Genomic DNA, 25,098 nt, shown 5'->3' on the forward strand with positions numbered 1-25,098 from the left:
AGTCTAAGTTAACATAACACTTACTAAAATCGTTGCAATTAGTCATTTATAAAACTAAGTCTAAGTATTTGTTTGTATCATTGTTATATTTATTTTGTGTGGAAAAGATATACAACTAAGTCTCGCGCAGATGACACATAAATCAGAGTTCACATTGGACCGCGATTGGCGGCCATGTGAAACGCATGGATGCTCAATTATTTGCGTTATCCGCACATTGAAACAGTGATCATGGAGTGGGTCCCGACAAAACACCTATTTAATTCAGTGGACCCAACCACGTAAAATTATTTGGGGAAGCATTTATGGACACGAGAAACCCGTGCTTGTTCGACACGCAGGCGGATGCTCTGCATCAATAAATACCACCTCCGCTGCAATCGATCTCACTGCAACGTTCACTCTCTTAGCTATTAGTCGTCGCTATCCACTGTGTTACAGGAAAAAGAGAACCGAAGATGTTCGGAAACATCGTCGGCGGCGTGGTGGGAGGTGTGGTGGGCGGTGTGGGCGATGTGGTGGGCGGCATCCTCGGGGGGTCGAAGGGTGTGCAGGTGAAGGGCACGGTGGTGCTGATGCCGAAGAATGTCCTCGACTTCAACGACTTGGCCGGCAACGTCATCGACGGATTGTTCGACATCCTCGGTCAGAACGTCACCTTCCAGCTCGTGAGCGCCACCGTCGGCGACCCCAGTGAGTTGTTCGCTCTGTTGATCACACGTATGTGGTTGCTGCGTTGTTAGTTCCCTTTACCATCTCGTGAATTATGGCAGACAATGGGAACCGGGGAGTCGTCGGGTCGCCGGCCTCCTTGCAGTACCTTGGCCGCCTGCCCTCCCTCGCTGCCGGCGAGAGTAGATTCAGCGTGACGTTCCAGTGGGAGGAGAACAAGGGGATCCCCGGAGCCGTCATCGTCAAGAACAAGCACGCCACCCAGTTCTTCCTCAAGACGCTGACGCTGGACAACTTCCCCGGCAAGGGCCGGATCCACTTCGTCTGCAACTCCTGGGTCTACCCTGCCAACAACTACAGATACGACCGCATCTTCTTCGCCAACACCGTGAGTACTAATCAAGCACTTGCCCTGCGTACTCCATCTTTGCATGCGATGAAGATCAAACTCTTGCAGACGTACCTCCCGGGAGCCACACCGGCGCCGCTGAAGCCGTACAGAGAGGACGAGCTCCGACACTTGAGGGGAGATGACGTGACCTCGGAGCTGCAAGAATGGGACCGCGTCTATGGTTACGCAGTGTACAATGATCTCGGCACCCCCGACAACGCCAACTTGGTTCGGCCAATCCTTGGAGGGTCAGCGGTGTATCCTTACCCTCGGCGTGGCAAGACCAACCGTCCGATGACGAGGAAAGGTAGCGTTACGATCTGTTCCAATAAGAGATCCAAGTGGCTTCCCTCAGTTATCTTCCTTTACCCATCTCCTTGTTTGTGATAGATCCCAACACGGAGAGCAGACTGGGGACGTTGAACACCCTCAATATTTACGTTCCTCGAGATGAGCGATTCGGACATGTTAAGATGGGCGACTTCCTCACTTACGGGATCAAGGCCGTCGTCAACGGACTGCTCCCCGTTCTGGACGCCATCGTGAACGTTACACCATTCGAGTTCGACTCGTTCGAGGACATCATGAGGCTCTACGAGGAAGGCATCCCGGTGCCCTACGTCCCCCTCTTTGATGAACTCAGGCAGAGCATCCCGTTCGAGATGGTCAAAGAGGTGCTCCGCGTCGAAGGCGGGCAGCGTCTGCTGAAGCTCCCGAAGCCGCAGATCATCAAGTGTAAGTGTTCTCATCACTGCAGCAGAGGAGGAACGATCACATTTTTCACCGTCGTCTTGATTCGTGTTGCAGTCGATAAGTCTGCGTGGCGCACCGACGAAGAGTTCGCTCGCGAAATGGTTGCCGGCGTGCACCCTGTGCTGATCAAGCTTCTTAAGGTGTTCCCTCCTGTTAGCGAGCTTGATCCTAACAAGTACGGCAACCAAAACAGCACCATCACGGCAGCACATATCGAGGCCAACCTCGATGGGCTCACGGTTGATGAGGTTCTGCTAATTACTTCAACGATTAATAGATTGTTCATGAAAAGGGGGATCTAATTTTGCTTATCGGCTACGCAATTCCGCAGGCACTAGGCAGCAACAGGCTCTTCATCTTGGACCACCATGACGTGTTCATGCCCTACATTGCACGGATAAACTCCACCGCACATAAGGCATACGCCACGAGGACTCTGTTGTTCCTTAAGGCGGACTCCACCCTGAAGCCACTGGCGATCGAGCTCAGCTTACCTCACCCGGACGGCGAGCAATACGGTGCTGTAAGCAAAGTGTACTCGGCATCCGAGAATGGCGTGGATGGATCTCTCTGGCAATTGGCGAAGGCCTACGTCGGCGTCATGGACGTCGGTGTCCACCAGCTCGTCAGCCATTGGTGCGCACGCATATCGAATTAATCTCGACCACGATCTGTTCCTTACCGTTCTCGTTCTGATCATCTTCTTCTTGACTCATGCACGAGTGCAGGCTTGGCACGCACGCAATCTTGGAGCCGTTCATCATCGCGACGAATCGACACCTTAGCGTGGTTCACCCGATCAACAAGCTTCTCACGCCTCACTATCGCGACACCATGAACATAAACGCCTTGGCTCGCCAGTCGCTCATCAGTGCCGATGGCATCCTCGAGAAGACATCGGTACAAGGCAAGTTCTCCTTGGAGTACTCCTCCTGGGTTTACAAGAACCACTGGAACTTCGTCGACCAAGCTCTCCCCGATGATCTGGTCAAGAGGTAGAAAACGTCAGCAGTAATGTTCTTCCCTTGCTTGACATTGAACTTCTACCTCATGGCTAACCGGAAGCTCCATCTCTGCACAGAGGAGTTGCAGTGAGGGATCAAAACGGTGAGCTTTCCCTGCTGATCAAAGACTACCCGTATGCGGAGGACGGCCTACAGATATGGAAGGCGATCGAGACGTGGGTCACCGAGTACTGTACAATTTACTACCCGAGCGACGATGCTCTGAGAGCTGACGCCGAGCTCCAGGCCTGGTGGAAGGAGATGCGCGACGTGGGTCACGGCGACAAGAAGGATGAGCCATGGTGGCCCAAGATGGAGACCGTGTTCGAGCTGACGCAGTCATGCACCATCATCATCTGGTTGGCCTCGGCCTTCCACGCCGTCATCAACTTCGGGCAGTACCCCTACGGGGGGTACGTCCCTAACCGCCCCACTATCAGCAGGCGCCTCGTGCCGGAACCAGGCACGCCGGAGCACGACCTGCTGGAGACGAACCCGGACAAGGTGTTCCTGAGGACGATAAGCAGTCAGTACCAGACCATCATCGGCGTCTCGCTGCTGGAGATCCTCTCGACCCACTCGTCGGACGAGGTGTACTTGGGCCAGCGTGACACGCCAGAGTGGACAACGGACCAGAAGGCGCTGGAGGCGTTCCAACGATTCGGGAAGGCGTTGAACTCGATCGAGGAAGAGATCAACAAGAAGAACGCGGACCCGAGTCTGAAGAACCGCAATGGCCCGGCCAAGATGCCCTTCACCTTGCTCTTCCCGAGCAGTGAGGTTGGGATCACCGGGAAGGGGATCCCCAACAGCGTGTCCATCTAGGTGGCCGGAGAGGAGTGCCTACGATACTGAATAAAGTCCGGCCAGCGTCGAAGCTGAGTTGGATGGAAGCTTCGCATCACTCACGGAAATGCGTTGTGGCTTATCCTATGGTATTGGGAATTGTGTTTGTGGCGTGAGCAAGTGTAGTACATAAATCTTTTGCGTGGTGGCTTGGACGCAAAGGATAAGTTTAAATAAATATTTGATTCCGAGGGAAAAAAACCTGCATTGCCCTAGGAAAACCTCAATCTCTGGAATCAATTTAAAGACTCTTAATTAGAATTTATATATAATATAATATAATATTTTACAATGATTTGTAGTCAACATTGGATTTGATCCTCTATCAAACAGTTAAGATATAATGCATATATATTACAATGATTTTCATAAGTTTCAAACATATAATGCATATATATTACTTTTAAAATAGGCAAGATGGAGTTATCGGATGCCTACTAGGGCTCCAACCGTGGATCCTAAGCTCATTTAATAATCAAGACATTCCTTCTCCTAATTATACATAAAATATTATTCACTAATCATCCATAAAATATAAACAAATATCATATGTAAATTATTTTGATTTTATTTCATTTTTCTTCTTTATTTTCCAGTGTTAATAGTTCTAATTATTCTAAGAATTTTATTAATTCCTAAATGCATCATCAATACTACTACAGCTTCCAATTATGGCTTAAAACACAATCACAACTTAACCTTTTTTTTCCATCAGATTAGCTTAAAATACAATTCTTTGACAATAAACTAATGATAATTAAAAATTAATATCATTAAGGATCCTATTAACTTAGGAAGTTAATATTAACTAATTGATTATCCTATTTAGAATCTAATTAGCTATAAAGCTTAAGAATTTGAAACCATACCTAAATAAGTTTTCTGACCTCTAATCCGAATTCTCTACTGCCAAATCCGAAGCATCCCTTCTCGTTTTCTCTTTCTCCCTTTCCGTTTCTTCCTCTTCTGTTTAGTTTCCATTGTTTTGCTTTCTTTCTTTTCTTTCTTTTTTTTTTTGTTTGCTACGGTCGATGTGAAAGAGGATAAAATTGTTCGTTTGTAATTTATTCCTTCCTAAAATTTCTATTCATGACTAGATCCTTAAAGAAAAAACATATAACAACTACAATGCTAGTATTGAAATTTATTTTGTTGCTATATGGTCAAGATGTGAGTTATAATTTAAGGTGATTAAAATCATACGATGAGAAACATTCTTTGCATGATCTGAAAATAACAAGTAGTAATTTTTCTTATTAAAATTCTAGTGGTATTTGAGGCAAGGATAATGACTTAAATTAGCATGATTGAAATGTGAGGTATGTATTGACAAAAAGAAAAATATATTTGAAGCGTATCTATACTTAGAAGAGCTAATATTTGAGGCAAGGATTATTGAAAGATTATGATTTGAGTATAGATCATGACTATGAAATAAGAAATATTGTTATTGATATCTTTAGTAGAAAGAGTTCATAGTTATGATCACCATTGAGAAATGTGACTGTTAAGAATTGAGAAAATTAAGGATCAAAATATATTGGTATGAACTAGATATTCATGTTTATACTTTCATCGAGATTACTCTGATTAAAAAATAAAAAGTGACTAAGTCAATGATTGATTAAAGAAAATTGAGGTAATGTAGCGGTTAGATCTAAATCAGAATTTAGGATTCATAAGTATGGTTCCTTAAGATTTTATAAGAAAATGTGTTGCTAATGATTGATAGTTCAAAAAAGGATTCATGTAGGATATCATGTTATCTGTTATATAATGCACCCAAATAGAATAATGTGAAAAAAAAAATTTAGAATGTTTTATGATGTCTTATCTGCCACTAAGTTAAATTTTAAATATCAAGAAAGTCATTGATATATATATATATATATATATATATATATATATATATATATACATGTATATATGTGATAAGGGTAAAAAACTGATTTTGACGTAACACCCCAGAATTGACGTAATACACCCCCTCCCACGTCGGACGCCCGGTACGGTGCTCTGCCACGGAAATAGCATTAACTACGACGCGACGCACGCCCATACCCACCGTACCCAAACAACCCCCTCGGCTGACTCTTCGCAGCCGGCCGAGGCAGGTAGAGGCGCCAGCTGACACCCCCATACCCTGCGGCAGCTCGGCTCTCCACGCAACGCCCACAGCGGCAACAGACGTCGTCAGAGGTACGGTCCTGCTCTGGCAGGATGGCCCATCAGGTAACATCAACCCCCCTTACAAATACCCCCCCGGGTCCACGCCACGGAAGGGGGGAGGAGGAAAAAAGAAAACTCTCTCTCTCTCTCTCAACCAACATAAGACTCCCTTCCGCTGACTTGATCGTCGGAGGGGTCGAGCCGAGCCACCGACCCGACCTGTGTGCAGGTACCCAGCCGCCGTCAACCCGATTCGCCCAGGCGGACTCCTCGAGCAAGATCCTTCGCATCCGCCACCTAAAGCCCGACAAAGGGGGACACCTCTAATCCCAGGCATTTGGAGCCCAGAACCAACCGCGCCAGCCCCAAAGTCGCGGCCCGAAAGTTATTTACCATAACAGATTGGCGCTAGAAGGAGGGCGCTATCCAAATGTCAAGCGATCAGCAAATTTACCCCGGCGGATCCTCAAATGCGGAGCTCCCCGCCTTAGGGGAACGGCGTGACGAAACCCACGATGAACGTCCCGCAGCGGTGTCAGAACGCTATTGGCGGTTATTCAACGACCCGGGCTTGTCACCCCCTGGCGGCGCGCCCGCCGACTCCTCGCAAGTGTCGCCCGAGGCCTTTCATGACCTCGCCCACCAGGTTCGAACTCTAACAAGCATGGTGCAGACCATTGTCTCCCAACGAACCCCTCCGCATGCGGCGAGGCCCTCGCAGCAACAGGAGACCCTCGCACGGACCCACGTACCACTCCCAGAGCTTCCGGGCTCGCCTCGAAACCCCGCGACTCGACCGGGAGGTAGGGAAGCCGAGGACACGGCGAGCCGCCCCGAGCCGGAGGCCCCGACTGCTGATTCGACGAACGCCCTGCGGGCCCAGCTGCGCCTCGTCAGTCAAAGGCTGGACGAGGTACAGCAGGAGGTTCGTAAGTCGAAAGGAGAACTCGGGACGGACGGACACCAAGGATCTCCGTTCACCCCCGAGATACAGGATCAGGCGATCCCGCCGCACTTTCGCCTCCCTTCCCTGGACGCGTATGATGGCGCAACCGACCCCGCGGACCACGTGGCCGCTTTTCGGGCCCAGATGGCGCTGTTCGGGACTTCAGATTCCCTGATGTGCCGGGCGTTCCCGACGACCTTGCGGGGACCAGCCCGCGCATGGTACAGCGGCCTGAAGTCAGGGACCGTCGCCTCCTTCGACCAGCTCGCCAAGGATTTTGAGCTTAACTTCCTAGCGTACGCCCGACCGAAGCCATCCATGGCGTTGCTCCTAGGGCTCAACCAGAAGGAGGACGAGCCCCTTTCTCACTTTGTGAACCGGTTTACGACGCAAATCCGTGGATTACCGGATGCTCACCCCTCCCTTTTGATGCAGGCCTTTATGACTAGTCTACGGCCCTCCAGGTTCTTCTGGTCGCTTGTGGAGAGGCCCCCCGTCGCGGTCCCTGAGATTCTCCAATGGGCCAGCCAGTTCATCGCCGCAGAAACCTGGATGGTGGGAAAGCGAGAAGAACACAGAAAGGTCAAGTCGGAACCGCCCCGACAGCAGCAACCCGCCACCTCCCGGCGAAAGCTGGACAGGCCTGACCCCAGGCCCCCTCTTCCCGACTCTTGGCAGCAGGCTTCATAGAAGAGGCCAAGTATCCTCAGTGGTTGTCCAATGTAGTCCTCGTGAAAAAACACAATGGAAGCTGGAGGATGTGCGTTGACTACACTAGCCTCAACAGTGCGTGTCCTAAAGACTGCTACCCCCTCCCGAAGATCGACCAACTAGTCGACGCAACAGCAGGGCACGCGCACCTCTCTTTTATGGACGCCTATTCAGGATACAATCAGATCAGAATGGCGCCCGAAGACAGGGAACACACGGCTTTCCTCACCGATCAAGGGATATACTTCTACAGGGTCATGTCGTTCGGGTTGAAAAATGCCGGAGCTACATACCAGAGGACAGTAAACAAGATGTTCGCCCCCCAAATCGGGAGGAACATGGAAATCTACGTGGACGACATGATTGTGAAAAGCAGAGAGGTCGGGACACACCTCGCCGACCTAACCGAGGCCTTCGACACACCTCGCCGACATAACCGAGGCCTTCGACACACTACGCAAGTTCGGCATGCGGCTCAACCCCACGAAGTGCGCTTTCGGCGTCACCTCCGGGAAGTTCCTGGGGTTTATTGTACACCAGAGAGGAATCGACGCCAACCCGGAGAAAGTACAGGCAATAATCGATATGCAGTCCCCCCGGACAGTCAAAGACCTGCAGCGACTCAACGGTAGACTGGTCGCCCTGTCTCGCTTCCTCGCTCGATCGGGCGATCGCTGCCTCCCTTTCTTCAAGGCGCTCAAAGACCCGAAGAACTTCCAATGGATGTCAGAATGCGAGGAGGCTTTGAAACGGATGAAGCAGCACTTGGCCAGCCTCCCTCGACTCGCCTCTGTTTTCCCCGGCGAAAAGCTGGGGCTCTATCTGGCGGCCTCCCCGTACGCGGTTAGCTCCGTCCTCGTCAAGGAAAGCTCCGGCACACAACTCCCGATCTACTACGTCAGCCACGTCCTGAGTGGACCCGAGGAGCGCTACCCGCCAATAGAAAAACTCGCACTCGCCCTGGTGCTCTCAGCCCGGAAGTTGCGCCCTTACTTCCAGGCACACTCGGTGGAAGTCGTCACCGACCAACCTCTCCGGCAGATCTTAACAAAGTTCGATGTTGCAGGTCGACTTCTCAGATGGGCGGTGGAGCTCGGAGAGCATGACATCAGCTACGTACCCAGGACCGCCATTAAGGCCTAGGCGGTAGCCGACTTCATCGTGGAACTAGCTCGGGTGGGCAAAGACCTCGAGCGAACACCAGAGACTTGGACCCTACACGTGGACGGCTCGGCCAACTCAGGGGGCGTCGGAGCTGGGCTGGTCCTTCTTGCCCCCGACGGACTCTCGTTCGAGCGCTCCCTTCGCTTCGGGTTTAAAGCCACCAACAATGAGGCGGAGTACGAAGCGCTCCTAGCCGGATTGAGGCTGGCCCTCGAAATGCAGGTGGCCGCAATACACGTCCTCACTGACTCGCAACTCGTGGCCGAACAGCTCAGCGGAGGATACGAGGCTCGTGACGCAACCATGGCCAAATATCTGGCGCGGGTAAGGGAGCTAACAATGAAATTCCCTTACTTTACATTGTCTAACGTTCCGAGGGAGGAGAACGGACGGGCCGACGCGCTCGCTAAGTTGGCGTCAAGACGAACCCCCGAAGCGTGGTTAGAGATAGAGGAGCTTCCCGCTCGCGCCATTGAGGTAGCTACCACGGCCCCAGGCAGTGCGCCGACCACGTGGGTGCAAGAGCTGCTGCGCTTCAAGCGAGATGGAGTCCTCCCCCTTGACGAAGTCGCAGCTCGGCGTCTGCGCCGCACACATGCTTGGTACACCGAGGAAAGTGGCCGGCTGTACAGACGATCCTTCACCTACCCCCTCCTGAGGTGTTTGGAGCCTGACGAAGCCCAGACCGTCCTGGCTGAAACTCACGAGGGGATCTGCGGCGAACACATTGGCGGGCGGACCCTGGCGCACAAGATACTTCGCCAAGGCTACTACTGGCCAACCATGTGTCGAGACGCAAAAACTTACGTGCAGCGGTGTAGCTCGTGCCAGCAACACGCCCGCGCGCCCCGACAACCGGCGGTCCCCCTCAGTCCCATCGACTGCGCATGGCCATTCGCCCACTGGGGACTGGACCTCCTCGACCCCTTCCCACCAGCCTCTGGGCAGCGGAAGTATATAATCATGGGAGTAGATTACTTCACGAAGTGGGTCGAGGCCGAGCCGCTGGCTATGACGACGAAACACCAAATGGAGAAATTCGTCTGGAAAAACCTTGTGACCCGGTTCGGGTTGCCCAGAGCCATCGTCACCGACAACGGACCACAGTTCGCCGGCACGAGGTTTCGGGAGTTCTGCGCCGGCCATGGCATTCAACTGAGGTTCAGTTCGGTAGCCCATCCTCAGACGAACGGGCTGGCCGAGGTAACCAACCGATCCATCCTGGATGGCCTCAGAAGAAGAGTGTCCGCGGCCCGATCGACCTGGGCGGACGAGCTCCCTAGCGTGCTGTGGTCGCTGCGCACCACCCCCAAGGCCACGACCGGAGAATCCCCCTATAGCTTGGCTTTCGGGACCGAGGCCGTCCTACCGCCCTAGCTGACTATCGCCACGCTTCGGACAAGGAACTATGATCAGGAGGCCTCGAACCAGGGACTTCGCGCCAACCTCGACGTACTCGAGGAGCGACGTACTGACGCACACCTGAAAGCCCTCTCTTACCAGAGAGCCGTCGCAAGGGTCTACAACAGAAGGGTACGACCCAGGCCAGTCAGGTTAGGCGACCTAGTCCTACGAAAAGCCGAAGTCAGCGACCCAACCCGAGCGAGGGGGAAGCTGGCTCCCAAGTGGGAGGGACCTTACCGGGTTACCGGCGTGGTTCGACCAGGTACTTATCGACTCACCACGATGGATGGTTCCTCCCTGCCGAGGACATGGAACATACAGAACCTTAAGAGGTTCTTCGTCTGAGGCCAATGCCCCTGCTCCCAAGTCGAAGTTGTGCAATTCAATATCCGGAGCTGAAAAGACGCTTTTATTCACGAAGCATGGGATTACAAGACTCAACTTTCAAAGCAGGAAGACATATTGGAAGGAAGTTTTCTTTATAAGGCAAGGTGTTACAACCGTAACCAGACCCGAAGGTCACAAAAATTACAAAGTACAGAAACTGCTCGGCTGAGCTGACCTCCGGGCCGCCTTAACCGTCTGATCCTCCCATGCCATCATCGAAGGGAACGTCCTCCGGCATGTCCACATCCAAATCCTCTGGATGCGAGACAAACGGATCCGTTTCCACTTCCAGCCCGGGATGGGTCGTCTGGAACTGGCCAAGGGCGATCCGATACCCGTACTCGTATGTAACCTGCCCCGACCGAGCCAGCCCGAGCTGGAAGCCCGGGGACTGTTTATAGGCCTCGATTATTTCCTTCTCCTTCTCCGGCCGCCGCTCCCGCTCAGCCGCCAGGGCGTCGGAAGCCCCCTTCATGTCAGCCAAAGCACCCTCCAGCCGCTGGGTCAGGACGGTTGCCTCGCCTCGGGCCAGACGAGCCTCGGACTGAGCTCCCTCCAAGCGTCCCTAGAGATCGCTTTTCTCCTCCTCGGACGCCTTCGCCTCGGACCTTAAGCGAAGAACCTCGGCCTCCAACGACGACACGCGCTCCCCGGCCGCCCCCGCCTCAGCTCGGAGACGCGTCGCCTCCGCTTCGAGCTCCGAGGAGCGCTGCTCGGCCGCTGCAACCGCCTCCGGAGCCGCCCTGGCCCGAGCCTCCTCGAGCTGCTTGCGCAACTCGGCATTGCGCTCGCACAAAATTCCTAGGGCCCGACCCGCGTCGCGAACGCGGTCCGCCAGTGCCATCGCGTAATGCTGGCCCTGCAAGAAGAAAGTCAGAACGACCCCCCGGAGCACCACAAGCGGGAAGCCAGCAGCATGACACTTACCCACAACAGCGACTTCACCGACTTCCCGAGAAGGACGTCGGACGGCAGAGTGTACATCTCCCGGGCCAGATCAGGGTGCAGCCCCCCTCGGACGAACGCGGCCGCGGTCTCCCCGTCAGCCCACACCCGGGTCTCGCGGGTCAACCCCCCCCAGCGGGCTACCAACCGGTCAGAGGGTTGGCCCTCAGAAAGCTCGCCCATCAGGCGCGCATGGTAGAAGTCATTCGGCGGCCCCGCGGGAAGGCGACACAAGTCCCGGATCGAGGGCTCTCGGGGCGCCTTCCCTGCAACCACGCTGCTCGGGCCTGCCTCGCCCCGACCTCGCCCTCCCCGCCTATCGTGCGAGCCCGACTCCGCCACCTCTGCGCTTTCCTGAGCCCTTGGGGGATTCGGTTTCTTCGGCGCTGCAACCTTCGCCTTCTTTCAAGGACAGACGTCCTCGAGGTCCACTGGCGCCTCTCTAGTGCCGATGCTCGGGCCGACCTGGCGCCGCGGAGATGCGGCAGACGAAAGACGTCCTCCGCGCACCACAGCAAGATTCACCATCTCTGCACAAACACCACGACCTTGGTCAGTATCCTAAAAAAAGGAAAAGCAAAACTGGAAGGCCCACTGCCACCTCCTCAGGGCATACCTCGAGGTACGGGGCTCAAGCCCGCCTCGACCAACCACGCCTCGGTCATCTTTCGGATGACTCTGGAGGAAGGGAGGATCTCCTTCAATCTTCGAAGGTCCCAGAGCTCCCCCTCGTCCAAGGCCGGGGCAGTATTATCGACTGCGCGCGCCGCCCATCGGAGCCCGAAGCTCCAACTCTTCGGATGGCAGACGTAGAAGTAGCGCTCCTTCCACCCCTTGTTGCTGGAAGGAGCCCCACTGACACGGAAACCCGGTCGGGCGGACAAATAATAGCCCCCCGACCCTCTGGATAGACGGAAACAGGAGAGGAAAAGGGACCGACTCGGAATGATCTGGGCATAGTAGCATTCCCCGAGGAACGCCACCAGATAGCGCCAAGAATTCGGCGCCATCTGAGAAGGAGAAATGCGCCACCACGCGACGCAGGCAGTAATGACGGGGTGGAACGGAAGGCGCAACCCGGCCTCAAGGGCATCTACTGTTAGGGCAAAGCCCTTGGGTATAGGGTCATACGCCCGCTGCCCCGGCTCAGGGGCAATAAGCGTGAACTCCGCCGGGACACTGTAACGGTCCCGGAGAAGGCCGAGCGACGACTCGCTCATGGTGGAGTCGAGGTCATGCGGCCACATAAGCGATTCGAGGGCCTTGGTGGCCCTTTCCTCGGACGACGAGCGGGAACTCGCCAACGCCACCTCATCACCGGCAACGCCGGAAAGAGGAGGCGGAGAAGGAGAGGACGAAGGAGGGGAAGCCATCCTTACCGAAGCTTTTGGGAAGGAAGGGCGGCTGAAGGAGTACCGGGCTAGGACACCCAAAGAAGGGATTGAAGCAAAGGCAGGTACTAAGAGGTGAAAGGGACGGACGGAGCACTACTTATAGCCTGTTTCCCGCCGAAACGACGACCTTTCCCCTCCTGGGCCGCGCTGCGAAGATGCAAAAGTCGCATCGCCATAACTTCGTCCAGGGAGGCTCTTAATTACCGCACGGTGCGAAGTACGGAGCCCCTGATCACATCAACCTCGAAAACCGACGATGCCCGAAAGGCATGGCCCTTTGACCTTCCCCAGGCAGAAGGCCATCCGGCTGCCCACGCCCGCTCAGTGGTCAAAATGGCCAAACGATAACCGAAAGACGAGTATCGCTTCGGTCACGTTACGCCCGAGGCCATCGCCTCGGCCGACACCAAGTGCCTCGGCTGCACCACCCCGAGTCACACCAGCGCGGTCACTCCGCCTGCGTTGTGCTCCTCGGCTCTCCGGCTCTGCGCCACCCCGAGTCACACCAGCGCGGTCACCCCGCCTGCGTTGTGCTCCTCGGCTCTCCGGCTCTGCGCCACCCCGAGTCACACCAGCGCGGTCACCCCGCCTGCATTGTGCTCCTCGGCTCTCCGGCTCTGCGCCACCCCGAGTCACACCAGCGCGGTCACCCCACCTGCGTTGTGCTCCTCGGCTCTCCGGCTCTGCGCCACCCCGAGTCACACCAGCGCGGTCACCCCGCCTGCGTTGTGCTCCTCGGCTCTCCGGCTCTGTGCCACCCCGAGTCACACCACGGTCACCCCATTTGCATTATGCTCTTCGGCTCTCTGGCTCCGCGCCACCCCGAGTCACACCGGCACTGTCACCCCGCCTGCGTTGTGTTCCTCGGTCCTCAACTTCGTATCTCCTCAGTCACACTAGCGCACCGCCTGCGCGGTGCCTCCTGGTGCTCTTCGGCCTTAATGGCCCATAGACTGACCCCATTCAGACCCACCTGAGCAGCACGTTGAAGCAGGGAGCCATGCATCGAACTCTTTACGCACAAAGCTAATGCATAGCTCCTTTCGGGGGGGGCATATGATAAGGGTAAAAAACTGATTTTGACGTAACACCCCAGAATTGACGTAATACACCCCCTCCCACGTCGGACGCCCGGTACGGCGCTCTGCCACGGAAATAGCATTAACTACGACGCGACGCACGCCCATACCCACCGTACCCAAACAACCCCCTCGGCTGACTCTTCGCAACCGGCCGAGGCAGGCAGAGGTGCCAGCTGACACCCCCATACCCTGCGGCAGCTCGGCTCTCCACGCAACGCCCACAGCGGCAACAAACGTCGTCAGAGGTACGGTCCTGCTCTGGCAGGATGGCCCATCAGGTAACATCAACCCCCCTTACAAATACCCCCCCGGGTCCACGCCACGGAAGGGGGGAGGAGGAAAAAAGAAAACTCTCTCTCTCTCTATCAACCAACATAAGACTCCCTTCCGCTGACTTGATCGTCGGAGGGGTCGGGCCGAGCCACCGACCCGACCTGTGTGCAGGTACCCAGCCGCTATCAACCCGATTCGCCCAGGCGGACTCCTCGAGCAAGATCCTTCGCATCCGCCACCTAAAGCCCGACAAAGGGGGACACCTCTAATCCCAGGCATTTGGAGCCCAGAACCAGCCGCGCCAGCCCCAAAGTCGCGGCCCGAAAGTTATTTACCATAACAATATGTATATATATATACATGTATATATATATATATATATACATGTATATACATGTATATATATATATATACATGTATATACATGTATATATATATGTATGTACATATACATATATACATACATATATATGTATATTTACATATATACATATATATACATTGATAGGGACAAAAATGGCAATGTGACACGCCATCCCCCTGAGTAACACACTGCCCGAGGCTCGCCATACCCTGCAGCAGCTCAGCCTCCCACGCAACCAAAGGTACAGTCCTGCCTTGCATCAGGTAACATCAAACCTCCTCTATAAATACCCCCGAGCCCTTGGCAAAAAGGGGGGGATCACACACTCAACAGACGGAGGTTTCTCCTCCTCCTAAACCCCCTCCACATCTTTCTCTAACTTGATCGTCGGAGGGGTCGGGTCGAGCACCCCGGCCCGACCTGTGTGCAGGTGCGAGACGGTGTCGCCTCTTCCTGGCGTTGTGGCGGAGCTTCTTCCCGACCCGACCTACCGACCCGACCTCCCGACCCGAACCACCGGGAAGACCCGACCTCCCGAACCGAACCACCGGGAAGACCCGACCTACCGACCCGACCTCCCGACCCGAACCACCGAGCTCGGCTGCCGGGAGACCCCGAGGAGCGCCCCCAGAAAGATCCCCGTCATCCGGACTCGAACAAGCCGCGACGACCCCGCGGGTCACGGCTAAGAAAAAGGTGTTTACACTAACATACATATATACATATATATGTATATATACATATATATATACATATATACATACATACATACATACATATATATATACATATAGATATATATATATACATATATATATATATATATACATATATATATATATATATACATATACATATATATACATATACATATATATATATATACATATATATATATATACATATACATATATATATATATACATATATATATATATATATGTATATATATATATATATACTAGTAATCTTATCTATTTCTATGGACTCCTTGATTTTCCCTCCATTGTTAATAGATAGGACTAAAGAATTCAACTAAAGTAATGATACCACATATGTGATGTCAAATTTATTTGATCCAATTTTTAACTATCTCCAGCATATCAAGTTGTTGCAATCCTAATAAAAGATAGAATCATACTAAAAAAGAAAATCCTACCCTTCAAATTGGATTCTTAATAATAGATAAGAAGTCACAATTATAACATCCACCCCTATTTAGTAATTTAATCTTAAATTTTAAAAATTTTCAATCAATAAATAGATGGAGATATTTCAACTTCTTCCTCGTATTCCTAAGTCACATCATCAATAGAATGTTGTTACCAATGAACCTTCAACAAGGGTACGTTTTTTCTTCTCAAACTATGCATTTTTCATTCTAGAATTTGTATTGATTGCTTCATGTAAGGAGTATCTTCTCATGATTGAAGTAGTTGGTAATCTAAGACATGAGAGAGTTGACAATGTATGCATCTATGAAAGTGTTGGCCATAGGATAACTCTATAAATGATTTGACCAATCCTTAGTAGAACTTTAAAAGGTGTAATGAAACGAAGAGCTAGTTTTTCCTTTTTTTTTCCAAATCTTATTATACCTTTTCTCAGTGATACTTTGGAAAAATAAGATCACCAACTTCAAGCTTCAAATATCATCTTTCTCGGTCAACATAGTTTTTTTATTAACTATGAGATGCTATCAACCTCCTCTTATGAATCAATTGAATAATGTCTATATCCCTTTGAATCATCTAAGGCCCAAATAATTTTTTTTTCTCCTAAATTATCTGAATAAAGTAGAGATCTATATCTTCTTTTAGATAAAACTTCAAAAGGTGCCATTTGAATCCAAAGAGATAGCTATTATTATAAGAGAACTCCACCAAGTGCAAATATTAATCCATCGAATAAGCTCTTAAAAGATCCTCTAATGTATGAATGGTCCTTTCAAACTGTGAATCTAATCTGAAGGTGAAAAGTTATGCTAAATTTGAGCTATGTAACCAAAACTTTCTATAAACCACCCTAGAACTTTGATTTAAATCTAGGGTCTTGATCTTAAATATTATTCTACCACATTTTGTCAGATAATCTCCTTGACATATATTTTTGTCATCTTCTTTAAGAAATGTATCTTCTTAATCGGGACAAAATGTGCTAATTTTGTTAGATGATCAATAATCACTCAAATAGTGTCACATCATTGTTAGTTTCTAAATAATCCTAAAGCAAAAGTCCATAGTCATATGATCCCACTTTCACTCTAATATGGGTAAGTTTTATCATTTTTCAATAAATCTCTACTGTTTAGCATTTACTTGTTGGCACACTAAACAATTAACAATATAATTAATAATATCTCTCTTCACGCTTAGCGATCGAAATCTTCAATTGTGGTACTACTAAGGAGAGAGAAGAAAAAAATTAAAAACTAAAAGAAAAATATATTAGAGATTAGCAATCTAAAATATAATATAAATCGACACAAGATTTACTGTGATCTACAACTCTTGCCTACATGCATGAAGAAAATCAAATTCTTCAATATAATATCAATTATAAGACTCTTGAGTTATCATCACTCAAGCACACTTACCCTTGTACACCCTTTCATATAAATCTGAAGAAGTTTTCTCTCAATCCTCTCTAAAAACCCCTAGAGATTACTCTCAAGAGCATCTCATCTCTTTCTTACTAAAACCTTGAGACACAAGATACATTTATAGAAACAAATATTAATTTACTAAAGAGTTTTAATTTAATTAGAAGTTTGACAACTAATTTGAATACAACTAGGACTCCTAAAAATACTTTTCAATCATGACAATCACCACATTTATGAGTATTTTCTTATTTTGTACCTCTCGCAAAAGTTAAAGTATTGGCTTGAAGAATTCACTGTAGCCACACAAGCCAAATTAGTTCATGGTCCATTACAAGATTCTAGCAAGCCTGCTAATGCATCCTACGTTAATAGAATAAAATCAATGATGTTGTTTAATTCTGGAGAGACCTCTACATCACCATCTTACTATCAATCGATTTTTTTCTTTTACAATCACTTTTAGAACCTCAGCCTTGTTGTCATAACCTCGAGAATCTAAAAAACTTAACAAAAAAAGATTCTTCTACATCTTTAGAACATAAGCTACATCCTCCAATGCATCACTCCATTAATCATTTTAATCTTTACTTTCCTAACATCCACGACCTCGAGTCATTATCCAAACTCAACTTATTAGTCATATTGTCATTCAATATAAGCGGAAGATAGAAATTAACTCTTTTGAAAAGATGTATCATTATCTTCAGAGATTGTAATGATATCTCCATTACAAAAGAGCACTTATCGATCTCTTTTTTTTTTTTTTTTTCTTAGGATAATTTTATAATACCTAACTCCTAATTTCATCTATATCCTACTTATATAATTAAAAAGTATAGGGTATCATATTTCAATTTTTATTACTACTATCGATAAGAGTACAATAAAAAGTAAGTAATCTTAAAATTAAAATATGCTAACTTATTAAATAAAATTATAAGGTTTTTAACACCTATACCATACCATCTAATATGAGAAAAACACAAATATAATATATCTAAAATTTATATATATATAATATTTATATATCGTCCTCTGCGTTGGCAGACAGAGTATAATTTTTTAAATACCTTTGTAGTGCAAAATGACTTAGATAAAAAACCAAATATTCCTCTTTACATTGCTTTGAAAATAAGAACAACTTCTATTGCACCACATGGCACTTGCTACATGTTTGCATGTGACATGGGCAAATCTCGATGTCTTTCGGATAAGGATGCACTTCCAACGTGTTTCCATGTGACATGCGCATATATCGATGTCATTAGATAAGGACTAAAATGCACAAACCAAATTATAAAATAAAAAAGGACCCACTTGGGGATTCAATCCAATAATTCACTTAGTTTACATGCATTACAAGAATACACCATTTTAATTGCATTTTCATCTCACTTTGCATGACAAGATATCCAGCCGTGTTTCACATCTGATTAGCTTTTTTTTTTTTCTCTCCTATGTCGGAGATGTCACATGAAATTAGTTTATTGTTGGTTTGATTGGGTGAATCATTCAATATTGTAGAAGCTTGCAGTGCGAGTTGTTCTTAGACAAATAATTATAATATAAGATTGTCCTCCCTATCTGCATGTTTGGTATGGGAATAGACTTCACATGGTTCACAAGACATTGTACTAGCTCATCTTTCTGGAATAGTATTCTCTGGAAAATTGTGTTCATAAGAAAACAGTATTGGAATTTTTTCTGTACAATTACAGAGATTATGATTACCCAAAAACAAGACATCCATTTTCTAAAACAATATCTTTCTTGTTTATAAATTGTGAAAATGATTTTTCTGAGCTTTTGAAGCATCTTACCAGATTGAATTTCTCAATAGAGACTCTCAAAGTATTTCTTATGAATGGCTAAGTATAAGATAATTTCATCATGTATATTGATTACTTGATTGATCAACTATGGCTATAGCTCTATATTGTTGTGTTTGTCAAGATGGCTGCATAATTATCCACATAGCTTAAAACCATAGCAACTATACATTCTTTGATCTCTTGAAGACCTTAAGACTTTGTTGATACTATTCTTGTAAGCTAACTTCTATTTTACTGAAATAAAAGGAAAATTAATTTTTTTTTATTTTTTAGGATTTTTTATATTTTTATAGTGAATTAAATTATCTGATCAGTGATGACCGGATGTGAGCCTAAGAATTTAAGTAATTTAAATATGCAAACAATTTTATACCATTAAAGCATGTTGATTATTTTTATATCTTAAAAGAGCATGGTTTCAATGCAACATATGTGCATTAAGACAGTCCAGACAAAAAATGTAATGCACAATGTATTAAGACAAAAAAATCATCCCGATGATAAGTAATTTTTCTACCAATTTAGAAATGTGGTTAAAAGTCTAAGTTAACATAACACTTACTAAAATCGCTGCAATTAGTCATTTATAATAACAGTTTTATAAAGCGACAATCCCTTATCTTGTCTAAGATGAGTTTTGTTGTAGTGACTACTCGAGCATATGCCAATAACATCGCATGTGTTCTCCTCAACTCGATCACTCTAGGTTTCTTTTAAGTGATATGATTACTATAATAGATAGATAAAAATATTAACTTAAACTTTGTCAACTATCACAGCCAAACAAGCAGAAATAAAAAAAAGAAAATGTTCCTCATCACATTAGCTTAATGTGCCAAATAATTGATACATAGTCAGATGATAACAAAGGTGATAGCTGATAAAAAACAAAAAACAAAAAAACAAAAGTGCATCCTCAGATCTGATCTATCTTCAAACTTCATTTACTTGTCCTCATTGAATTCTATAAGTGCGTAGCAATCCGTGCTTTCACCTTAATTAAATCATACACTCCTATAAATCCGTTCAGGTCTTGGCTACATCCACATTTCATTAAATCCACAGCCTGTTTTTATTTTGGATAAGGTAGATTTCATGTATTTAATTCAGTGGACCCAACCACGTGAAACCCAAGTACGTAAAATTATTTGGGGAACCATTTGTGGACACGTGAAACCCGTTCTTGTTCGACACAGGCGGATGCTCTGCATCAATAAATACCACCTCCGCTGCAATCGATCTCACTGCAACGTTCACTCTCCAAGCTATTGGTAGTCGCTATCCACTGTGTTCCAGGAAAAAGAGAACCGAAGATGATCGGAAACATCGTCGGCGGTGTGGTGGGCGGTGTGGGCGGTGTGGTGGGCGGCATCCTCGGGGGGTCGAAGGGAGTGCAGGTGAAGGGCACGGTGGTGCTGATGCAGAAGAACGTGCTCGACTTCAACGACTTGGCCGGCAACGTCATCGACGGCCTCTTCGAGCTCCTCGGCCAAGGAGTTACCTTCCAGCTCGTGAGCGCCACCGTCGGCGACCCCGGTGAGTTGCTGGTTGCGTTGATGTTGCTCGTAACGTCGGTAGCTTTTCTTCTGCACTCTTACGTTGATGCAAATGTTCTGATGGCAGACAATGGGAACCGAGGAGTCGTCGGGGAGGCCGCCTCGTTGCAGTATCTCGGCCATCTGCCCTCCCTTGCAGCCGGTGAAAGCAAATACAGCGTGACGTTCCAGTGGCAGGAGAATCACGGGATTCCTGGCGCCGTCATCGTCAAGAACAAGCACGCTACTCAGTTCTTCCTCAAGACGTTGACGCTGGACAACTTTCCCGGCAAGGGCCGGATCCACTTCGTCTGCAACTCCTGGGTCTACCCTGCAAGCAAGTACAAATATGACCGTGTCTTCTTCGCCAACACCGTGAGTACGATACTCAAGTTCTTGCTGTGATGCTGAACTTAACCTGCTGTTGGATTAACCATGACTACTGTGTGTGTGTGTCCAGACGTACCTCCTAGCAGACACACCGGAGCCGCTGAAACCATACAGACAAGATGAGCTGAGAAACTTGAGGGGGCAAGACGTCACCGGGGAGCTGAAAGAATGGGACCGTGTATACGACTATGCGTACTACAATGATCTCGGAAGTCCCGATCAGGGCGCGAACCACGTCCGGCCGATCCTCGGAGGGTCGGCTGAGTACCCTTACCCTCGTCGTGGGAAGACCGGCCGCGCACCGACGAAGACCGGTAATCTCAGTTCCGACGAGATCGTGTCGCATTAGCGCCTGACTCCATTTCTAACGTTGCCTCGATCGCCTATTTGCTTGCTGCAGATCCCAAGACCGAGAGCAGACTGCCACTGCTGAACTTGAACATCTATGTGCCCCGAGATGAGCGATTCGGGCACCTTAAAATGGGTGACTTCCTCACCTACGCAATCAAAGCCATCTCCACCGGGCTGCTCCCAACGCTGCAAGCCATATTCGATATAACCCCGAACGAGTTCGACTCGTTCGAGGAAGTACTGAGCCTCTATGAGAACGGCCTTCCGGTGCCTCAGATTCCTCTGCTGGACGAGCTGAGACAGAGGATCCCTTTCGAGATGATAAGAGAACTGCTACGCACTGAGAAGGGCCAGAACTTCCTCAAGCTCCCAAAGCCCCATGTGATTCAAGGTAAGTCCAATAGCAAAGCTTGTAGCAGTCGAACAAGCACGCTCATCTCACCTTCCGGTTCTTGTTGCAGTCGATAAGAATGCTTGGCGAACGGACGAAGAGTTTGGCCGCGAAATGCTTGCCGGCGTGGACCCTCTCATCGTCAGCCGCCTTGACAATTTCCCTCCCATCAGCCAGCTCGATTCTAACAAGTATGGCAACCAACACAGCACGATCACAGCAGCCCACATCGAGCACAACCTTGAAGGCCTGACTGTTGACGAGGTATATGACTTCTGTACCTTAGAACGTACTCAGGGATCATAGGCACGGTTTGCTTGATTCTGTTGCTATTCTTCAGGCACTGAGGAGCTACAGGCTCTTCATCTTGGACCATCATGATGCTTTGATGCCATATCTTGGTCGCATAAACTCCGGTTCGAATAAGATATACGCCACGAGGACTCTGCTATTCCTGAAGGAGGATTCTACTCTGAAGCCACTGGCCATCGAACTCAGCTTACCACACCCTGATGGAGAACAATTTGGCGCCGTCAGCAAAGTGTACACACCGGCTGAAACCGGCGTCGAGGGTTCCATCTGGCAGTTGGCGAAGGCCTACGTCGACGTCAACGACTCCGGCGTCCACCAGCTCATCAGCCACTGGTGCGAATCAAAATCCCAACATAGCTCAGTTCTTAGTTGTGCAGAACCTGTTCACCTTCTCATGGTGCGTGCACATGCGCAGGCTCAATACGCACGCGGTTCTGGAGCCGTTCGTGATCGCCACGAATCGACACCTGAGCGTCGTCCACCCGATCAGCAAGCTTCTGACGCCGCACTATCGCGACACGATGAACATCAACGCGTTGGCTCGCCAGACGCTCATCAATGCCGGCGGGATCCTGGAGACGACCGTCTTCCCAGGGAAGTACGCCATGGAGATGTCTGCCGTCATCTACAGAAACTGGAACTTCGTCGAGCAAGCTCTCCCTACCGAGCTGATAAAGAGGTAACAAAATCCTCGGAAGATCTAATTAGGCATCGTCACGAGTGTATGCCTGGACTGATTCAAAGCTCTGTTTCTGCTCAGAGGAGTTGCGGTGCAGGAGGGCGACGGGCTTCGACTACTGATCAAGGACTACCCCTACGCGGTGGATGGGCTAGCAATATGGAACGCGATCCAGACATGGGTGACCGAGTACTGCTCGATCTACTACCCGAGCGACGAGGCCGTGAAGGCCGACACCGAGCTGCAGGCCTGGTGGAAGGAGGTCCGCGAGGTGGGGCACGGCGATAAGAAGGACGAGCCGTGGTGGCCCACGATGCAGACGGTATTGGAGTTGACCGATTCATGCACCATCATCATCTGGATCGCCTCGGCGCTCCACGCCGCCGTCAACTTCGGACAGTACCCCTACGCCGGGTACCTCCCGAACCGGCCCACCATAAGCCGTCGCTTGATGCCGGAGCCGGGCACGCCGGAGTACCAAGAACTGGAGAAGAACCCGGACAAGGTCTTCCTGCGGACCATCACCAACCAGCTGCAGACCATTCTGGGGGTGTCGCTGATAGAGATCCTGTCGACCCACGCGTCGGACGAGGTATACCTCGGCCAGCGAGACACGCCGGAGTGGACCACCGACGAGAAAGCGCTTGCGGCGTTCCAGCGCTTCGGGGCGGCGCTGAGGTCGATCGAGAAGGAGATCGTGAGCAGGAACGGCGACTCGTCCTTGAAGAACCGAAATGGCGCCGCCAAGGTGCCGTACTACTTGCTCTTCCCCAGCGGCGAGACTGGGATCACCGCGAAGGGAATCCCCAACAGCATATCCATTTAGAATGGGTCCGTGTCGTTAATTAATGCTGCAGTAAGGGAATAAATAAAGCAGCTCACGTAGACCTTTGGCATCCATCGGTGAGTCGCGTGTGGTGTGAGGGACGTATCCTTTCTTCATGCACATTATGTAACAAAGCAAGCGAGCCTATATATATGTTTTGCTGTCAAAACCTCGTCTGCGATCGACAGTCTCTCTCTACTTATGCTCTTCCATTCATCATCATCATCAATGCCACGCTTAATTAGCGCAAGGCTAGAATGGATGGGCATGCATGGCTGATGAAGCCTCAGCTTCTTACAAGTTGTACAATATTTTTAATCCATTGATGCTGTCGTTATTACTTGAGTTTTTTTGTCTCTGAAGAAAAAATTATACATACATATATGATAATACAAGGATGGCATACTATATAGCTTAAGATAGAACTTCTGTTTTTTTTTTTTCATTTTATTTTAATATTTTTTACCATTTTTTTTTCTTTCACTCTCTTCTCTCTTTCACCGATGGACTCAATAACTATTCAAAATATTATTAACAAATTTAATAAATGTTAATGAATAAACTCAAATATATTACATTGGATATTAATTCAATTAAAAATTTTAAATTTATCAAATTATATAATAAACTAGTATATATGATCCATGAACTATTCTATTGGTCCTTTTTCAATCTCTTACACATATATAAATATTCTCTTAATATTCATGAAAGATCTTTGATCAAAATCTGACCTATCAATAATAACGATATCATAAAAATAATTACATTTATAATAAAAGATACTAAACAAATAAATTCTTATATTTCATTTACTTGAGCCATTATAAGGGTACCTTAATCTTCTTAGATTTAGCTCCAAATTGAACATTCTCGTGCATGTTACAAAAACAAATAAACACAAAATACCTGTAGTTTTTTAAACTAATCCAATTGAGTATGTGTGTACATACAAAATCATAAATAAAAATGAACTTAGTAGAAATCATATCAAGCAAAAACTTGCTCCAAACAGGCTGATCACTTCCATATGGGATAATTCTAATTATAAATTAATATGAACTAATCCAAGAAATACTAAACATGATTATATCTTAACTTCTTGATAAGAGAGAGCAATATATGGGCAACCTAATGACACATAATATTGTGAACCCATCACCAACTCAACCCAACTAGGATGTTAGTTCATCATAACATATCATTCAAGAACTACTAAGATCAACATGAATCATCATTTATAACCACAACATTTGATGGTTTGACGTGTGTCGTTGTAGCCATGTATTGATTGATAATTCCACATAATGATCTCACATGTTAATTTTCCAGTTCAATTTGCGATTATCTAGGCTCACTGTATGAGGCTTATAGGGACATCCTTCGATCTATCTAAGAACATTAATTAATGTTTCTACTTTTGAATCTCCCAAATTTTTACTAACCTAAAGTGTCAAAGGGGTTTTTTTCGACGACACCTTTTAACATAGTTTTTGTAGGACCACATATCAGATATCCTGTAATCCTAATACTAAATTTATAACGAGCTCAAACATTGGACTCACATTAGATTCGAATCCTTCACATGTAGCACAATTGAAATATGAAGTAATAATTCAAATTTTATTTCAAATGGATTTACAATTTGAATTGTCATAGAGTGTAAGTTATA

The 25,098-nt window shown here is 48.1% G+C and overlaps 2 protein-coding genes across 2 annotated transcripts; both read left to right on the forward strand.

Annotated features, from left to right (window-relative positions):
• Positions 1-382: 382 nt before the first annotated feature.
• On the forward strand, positions 383-3,893 carry LOC103989036 (linoleate 9S-lipoxygenase 6). The gene is made up of 8 exons (XM_009407771.3): positions 383-693; positions 774-1,060; positions 1,130-1,370; positions 1,454-1,798; positions 1,871-2,064; positions 2,148-2,452; positions 2,545-2,811; positions 2,898-3,893. The coding sequence occupies exons 1-8, from the start codon at positions 459-461 to the stop codon at positions 3,643-3,645; spliced, it is 2,622 nt and encodes an 873-aa protein (XP_009406046.2). The 5' UTR covers positions 383-458; the 3' UTR covers positions 3,646-3,893.
• A 16,297-nt stretch (positions 3,894-20,190) lies between these two features.
• Positions 20,191-23,594, forward strand: LOC103989776 (linoleate 9S-lipoxygenase 6). The gene is made up of 8 exons (XM_018827351.2): positions 20,191-20,478; positions 20,566-20,852; positions 20,938-21,181; positions 21,268-21,609; positions 21,680-21,873; positions 21,950-22,254; positions 22,337-22,600; positions 22,682-23,594. The coding sequence occupies exons 1-8, from the start codon at positions 20,256-20,258 to the stop codon at positions 23,424-23,426; spliced, it is 2,604 nt and encodes an 867-aa protein (XP_018682896.2). The 5' UTR covers positions 20,191-20,255; the 3' UTR covers positions 23,427-23,594.
• The last annotated feature ends 1,504 nt before the right edge of the window (positions 23,595-25,098 follow it).

This window comes from Musa acuminata, chromosome BXJ3-6 (assembly GCF_036884655.1).
Source record: "Musa acuminata AAA Group cultivar baxijiao chromosome BXJ3-6, Cavendish_Baxijiao_AAA, whole genome shotgun sequence".
NCBI lineage: Eukaryota > Viridiplantae > Streptophyta > Magnoliopsida > Zingiberales > Musaceae > Musa > Musa acuminata.